Raw genomic sequence first — 6,537 nt, 5'->3', positions numbered from 1 at the left:
CCGCCCCGGGACCGGCCCCCGGCACGCCCTGCCGGCCCCCGAGGGGCGGAGGAGCCCCCGGGGCTGGACCCCGGCCCTTGGAGTTCAGAGTCACAGAATGGGTTGAGCTGGACGGGACCACAAAGATCATCTCGTTCCAACCCGGCAGGTACTCTGCATTAAGGCCAGCTTGCTCCGAGCCCGGTGCAACCTGGTTTTGAACACTTTCAGGGATGGGGCATCCACGGCTTCTCTGGGCAACCTGCACCASTGACTCACTGCTCTTATGGAATTTCTTTCCGTTATCCTACCTAACCCTGCCCTCTGACAGTTTGAAGCCGTTTGCCCTTGWCCTGTCACTCCGTGCCCTTTTTGTCAAAAGTYCCTTTCCAGCTCCACTGGGGCTCCTTCATGTATTGGAAGGTGGTCTGTGGTTTTCTCAGAGCCTTTTCTTCATGAGGAGGGAGAAGTAACAGGAGACATTTTTGCTGTGAAAAGGGGAGTGCCCCCTTCCCACAGCCATCAGCCCACCATCAGCTCTTGGCTCTCCCAGGAAGCAGAGACCACTATGCCCTGCTGGACTCAGACAGAAAAGCTGGAGCAGAGACTCAGGAAAAATCTGGGAAGAGACAGGGCATCCTGGCTCCTCACCTCAGGCTCCAGCCTGGAGATGGTTTTGATATCCTCAAAGACCAACCACACCATCTTTCCTCCATCATACAACAGAAGAAAGTCTCAACAYCTTTTGTCAAAAAGTTTTTTATTGAATTGTTCTTAATGTTATTTCCAAAAAAACCCAAAAAACAAAAAAACAAACAACAAAACCCCCCAAAACTTCAAAATTTAGATAAAAAGAAAAACCTCGGTGTAAAATCAAAACTAATGTCTGAAACATGGACATGCTCCGATGCACAACAGAACCGGTGGCCCCTTGGGGCTCCTGCAGTTGGCTGCTGCCTCAGCACCCTAACCCAGAGCCCCTCCCCGGGCGCTCCAGAGGCATCACCCCCTGCCCAACACTGCCTCATCGGGTCAGTTGGGCCGGGCACCCCACTGTGGATCTGGAAATAACRAATCTCAGAGTAACTAACTAATTAACGAATTTTAACTAACCCCTCCTGCTCAGCTGTCCTCCTCCCTGTGCCTCCAGGCCACCAGGAGGAGGAATTTGAGCCCTTCACTAAGGTGTGGGTACAGGTTTGTGGTCAGAGAGGAGCACGTGGCCCCGGCAGCCCCTGTGCTCGGGCTCAGCGCACACCTCCCTGCTCCCTTGCTGATGGCAGCAGATCCAAACTTTGAACGGGGTAAGAAATTCATCGGCTTCTGCTGCAYGAGACATGGACTGCCAGCCAGCCTTGGGGACGGATGGGCAGGTGGAGAAGAGATTCAACTCTCAAAAAAGAGGCTATTTAGGAAAAATAAGCCAAGTGAATGTTCAGTGACTATTTGGAACTATACACAGATGGCGTTCGCCTTARAGACATCACACATTGTTGATAGATTTTCTGGCAAGAGCTCTTAACACCAGCCAGACGCCGTTAGTAACTACGGATCTGCTGGGTGGGCTTGGGTGGAGCAGCCCAGCAGGCAGCCAGGTCCTCCTAGGTCATGGCAGGGGTGACCAGGCCCTGCAGCATGATCATGAGGCGACGCGCGGGTTTGCTCAGCGGGTTGTGGGGTTCCGCCTGCAGGAACTGGAAGAGCTTTTGCCGCACCTGGTTCATGACTGACCCCATGTGGTCTCGGGTGATGGGGTCGCTTTGGTCCAGGTGCATCACGGCATCCTCCAAGTAGCTGAAGGAGAGAGAGCAAGGTTAGGTCCAAAGACAGGATACGATCAGTCTGATTCAGCTCATGCTAGCACTGAAGATGTAGAATTTTGCTCCCTGCTCCACCCAAACTCTGCATTATGTTCAACAGTCAGAAAATAAATGTTCCTGACTCACAGCAGAGTCTACCTATCCCTTCCTCAACATGTGAGGGCAGCCTACTGCTCCCAGCCTGCCCCATGACCCGGCTGCTGGAACTAAGGCAAGTGCAAAAGTCCCCACAATGCTGGAGGTGGCTCTCAGTGGATATATTCTTAAATGCCTTTAAGCAGAATTAGTCACTCATTAGACAGTAAAAACCCTCAGCAGTGAGGCTCAGTTTGGGTAACTTTACATCTAAGATCCATCCAGGAAGGGGTGGGAGAAGACCAAGACTTTTACCAACAAGACACTCTGAAGTTCAGATGAGCCATCAGCTTTCAAACCACAGCCTGAGTAAGGCAATGTGGTCACTGCAGGTTTTTGGTAGCAATCCAGTTTAAACTTCACAGAAGCAGCTTTAACCCTAATCACCAGCTCGACTCTAACTTGAGGCTCTTTTTGGTTTTTCTAGCTTGCTTTATCCCCATTGAGTTAAAAGCTAAATTTAAGCAATTTTTCCAAACAAGTCATAATCAAAACCTGTAGGTACCTCAACAATTTAGCGTTAAAGGGCAGATAGCAAGGTTTTGACTCACACACTAAAAATGCTCATGGCAAGTATCAGCACAGTCACTATTTTGTCACACAAGCTTTGCTTGGAACATCCACCAGAAATTATTCCAGKAGCTCCTCCTGCAACCTCCCACTGAGCCTTTCTGACAGTCACGACAACAAACTGCCAACACAAAGTCCAGTGATGGATTTAGAGTCAAGGACAGAGCAAACTTGCCCTGGATATTACACTATCCAGGGAACATGGCACTATCCACCCTTTTGCCTCCAGAGGAAAATAATTCCTTGGGGAATTGCAGCACAGACTGCAAATATTTACAGGCTACAATCCCMGAGGTACCAGCACCTACCACTGGGTACTCCTTCCACTACTATCTCAGGGCAGTAGAGCTTTCCATGGCAATGCTGATCTGTKTTTTCCTAGTTAATACTGGTGTAAACATGCCAGTAACAGGCTACAGAAGCTCCAACCTTCCACTTCCAGGCAGTGAATTTAAAGCCAGTGCCAGGAACAGGACCCAGTTCTCTGGTCACACTCACTTCAGCTTCAGCTCCGTACGAGTGCCCAGATCCGAGGAGAGCTGCTGAATGAGGGAGAGCAGCACAGGCTGGGACAGCGGGCATGGATGCTGCCCAAATACTTGCTGAGTATCCACGGTCTCACAGACATACAGAACCAGGTTGAGATCAGCTGCTGTTAGAGCCTGCAAGAAAAACACAGCTAGAAATGCACAGGAACCAACAGGGGGTTGAGGGACATGGGACAGAGTGACAGCYCTGAGGCACTCAATGGCTTGACAGYCTCCTCTGAGAGCARAACTCTCTGCACCTCTGCTGTACAGGCCAGCAGGGCCACCTTTAGGCTCTTGCTCTATGCTTTGAGGACACCTGTGTCTGTTCCAAGCTGAACAGCACAACCAGAGAGGAGSAGGTTACTGTCAGCAGCATGGAGCAGGGCTATGCTGCAGCCCCTGCCAGCCCAGTGGCACAGCAGTGCTATCACTCCCAGAAGAGTTTGCAGCAGCTCAAACAGATCTGCCTCCTTGTTCAAAGCAAAGGCAAGGCCAGGCCCCAGCGGGTAGATCGGCCCAGAGAGGCTTATGAAGCTGTTGCTCTTCGGAGGTGCACCAAGTGTCATTGCTGGTTTGCTGGAGCACTGACAGGATATGAGCAGGGATGAAAGAACTTAACTGCCACCAAACATGGAACCTGCCTGGCTCTGGCTCCAACTGCATGAGAGCACTCCTCAAGCACTCCAGAGCTACAGATCTTTTCAGGAAAACCCTGTATAAGCTGCTGTGGGATCATGTGCCCACTTCAAGGAGACCTTTTTCCTTCTCAGTCCCCAAAAAGCAGTGGATGACTAACAGGAAAGCTAGGTACCTGCTGGAAAGCTTGGTTGAGATGTCCCTGCTGGAGCAGCTGAAGGATGTGAGTCTGCTGGGACTGGAAGTCCATGTGAGTAGAGGGGATGGGTGTCCCAGCTGCCGAGCGCATCGCCTGGACAATGCTCGAGGTGACAGCTGCTTGCTGCTCCTTCATTGCCAGGCTCACTTCTCCTTTAATAACTCTCTGCACCTGGGCCAAAATAGACTCCTGCAAGCTGAAAAAAACAAAATAGAACCCACGGGCATCTCTGAGAATGAAGAGCTGAGGGATAASACTGCACAAAGCTTACACCAGAGAGAAAGCACAGGCTGGTTTGCTTATTGTAGTGTGGCTCCCAAGGGTTCATACAAATAGATCTGAGGCACAGGCAACTCTGTGGCCCACACCACAATGTCCCAGGGTGCACTCGGAAGATGCTGGTATTCTGTGCAGGAAAGTGACATTTCAGGGAACTAAGTCCCTCATTAAATAGTGTTTTTAATCTTTAACGTCTCTGGCTTGCAAGCAAGGCAACTAAGCTGTGGGGTTATCCCCGAACAGGGCCAGCTTCCTACACGAGATCTGTCAGATGCAGTTCCKAGCGTGCAGATGACACCTTTAGAATGAGAACTCACTCACACCGTGCCTGTGACTTCTCCACAGAAGAGCAGTTCACAGTGCAGACTCTGCTGCTGCGTGTGACACCTTTTCCCCCAAGGGCTGGGTTCTTCTCCCTTATAAAGCATCAAACCTGCTCTACTGCAGGTTGAAAAGCAGGACGTCCCTGGGAACAAGCACAGCCCATGCAACAAGACCAGGATTTCGTTTGGTGGCCTTCCTGACAACTCTGGCCTGCACTGAAGACCCCAGTGTGCTCTGACATATGTTCTAGTGGCTTAAAATAGACAGGGTAGTTCTGCCCCACAGGTGACCACCAGCCAATTCCAATGCCTGGCAATCTGCCACTGCCTCRTGGTGTGAATGTGCTGGAGGCACTGCTGGGATCCCATCCTGAAACCAGGAGGGCAAAGCCCGAACTGCTGCAGAGCAGCTGGGGGCAAGAAAGAGTAGCTGCAGAAACTGTATGCCTGAGGAGACGGAGTAAAGAGAAGCCAGAGTAAAATCAAAAGCACTCCTCTGAAATGATCTTCAGGAAGTGCTCAGATTTGAGTGTGCTTAGGGGTGCCTCAGATCCTGTTCTCCACTGTGCACATGAGACCTGGGCAGAAGCAGGCCCTGAGCTTCCCCACACAGCTGGGAAACCTCCTGTGCACAACAGTTACCAGCCCATGTGCTTTGCTATAAGTGCAGGACCAACAAGCAGCCCTACAGCACTCCTTGCCTCCACAACTAAACACAGAGACATGCTTGTGACACACGCATGCACCTCTCAGTGACATCTCTTTCCACAAGCCCAGCCACCAACTTACTTGCCCACGATGATGTGCAGCTGGTGCTGCACCTCGGCATGGACACTCGCTGCGATGGTGGAYGCCAGCTGCTCCGTGGTGCTCTGGAAGGTGCTGATGAGCTGCCGGAGCTGGTTCAGCAGCGGGTCCCGCACCTCCTGCTCTCGTACCTTCTTGTTCTTCAAGTGAGCCTCGAGCTGCTGGATATCTGCAACAAGCAGAGAGGGAGCTGTTTGAGCCACCTGCACCCGTGGAGAGGATCAGGGYAGAAATCCAGCTGCCAGGGTCTACATGTTCTCCAACAGAAGCAATTGCTGAGACCGTGTGTGAACACAGGACAGAGCAAAAGCACAAGCCTTGTTCTGGGCTGCATTAAATTAAACTAGAAACCCCACTTCCAGTCTCCCCATCACACAGAATCACAYGACACAGCAACAAACCCACCAGTTCTCCAACAACAGATGTCTACAGGCACTCCTTTTTCAGGGGAGATAAAGGCAGGAGTGAGGGTGTTTTATCTGATACACAGTGTGAACTGGGTTCTGTGTTAGTTCAATGCTAATAAAGAAAGAGGGGGAACACTTCTGACAAAAAAGAAATGAAGTCTGTAGAGATTTAAAACCTGTGTTTTAAAATGTATGAACTGGTTTGATCAAAAGGGAGAAGAATGTAAGCTCTATATTTGTGGGGGACTTGTGAGGAAGAGGAAGAGTGCAAAACAGCAGCTGGAGACACCCTGCAGATCTATGGCCAACAGAAGTCATTGTGCTAGCACTGGCCACATGCAGGCCCTATMAGAAACCAGCTCTGCAGAATAATACCTGTCCAGCTTCCCTGAAGGATCTGCATCCCAAGCCTGAGAACAGGAACGATCTTCCCCAGTGCATCAGTGCACAGTTTTCCTTACTTAAGGGTATGCTCTATGTCAGCCTGAATATGTCTATACTGTTCAGCCACTATTTAACCTCTGGTCATCCCAATACCCTTCTCTAAACCTTCTCCAATCCATTACTCCTCTGAGATGAAGGCCTAGCTGCAGGACTTCTACCCTCTCCATTCATCATCTTCCTGACACCAAGATGGGGTAATCCTGCAGCTGAGCTTTCCTGTTCAATAGATGAAGTCACAGATTCCCAGAACACAGCTGAGTGTTTTGCAAAGTGGGCTACAAAGATCAGAGGCGAATCCCTACTCTTACAGCACCACCCACAAAAACCTCCCCACTTCAGCTTCCCAAGTATGAAACAAAACACATGGCTGGTCTAAGAGGTTAAACAGTCACCAGTGAAACTCTGAAA

The 6,537-nt window shown here is 50.6% G+C and overlaps 1 protein-coding gene across 1 annotated transcript in view; it reads right to left on the bottom strand.

The window, feature by feature from the left end:
- Positions 1-753: 753 nt before the first annotated feature.
- EDC4 (enhancer of mRNA decapping 4) overlaps positions 754-6,537 on the bottom strand; it is a 31,719-nt gene continuing 25,935 nt past the window's right edge. The window contains exons 26-29 of the mRNA XM_057385440.1: positions 5,261-5,447; positions 3,846-4,065; positions 3,003-3,166; positions 754-1,773 (exon numbers count right to left, since the gene is read on the bottom strand). Coding sequence (XP_057241423.1) covers positions 1,581-1,773; positions 3,003-3,166; positions 3,846-4,065; positions 5,261-5,447 — 764 coding nt within the window. The 3' untranslated portion in view covers positions 754-1,580. The remainder of the gene's footprint in view (positions 1,774-3,002; positions 3,167-3,845; positions 4,066-5,260; positions 5,448-6,537) is intronic.

This window comes from Malurus melanocephalus, unplaced genomic scaffold, assembly GCF_030028575.1.
Source record: "Malurus melanocephalus ecotype Western Australia unplaced genomic scaffold, MMel_1.1 scaffold_827, whole genome shotgun sequence".
NCBI classification, from domain to species: Eukaryota; Metazoa; Chordata; class Aves; order Passeriformes; family Maluridae; genus Malurus; species Malurus melanocephalus.
This window is presented reverse-complemented; position numbering and strand designations above follow the sequence as displayed.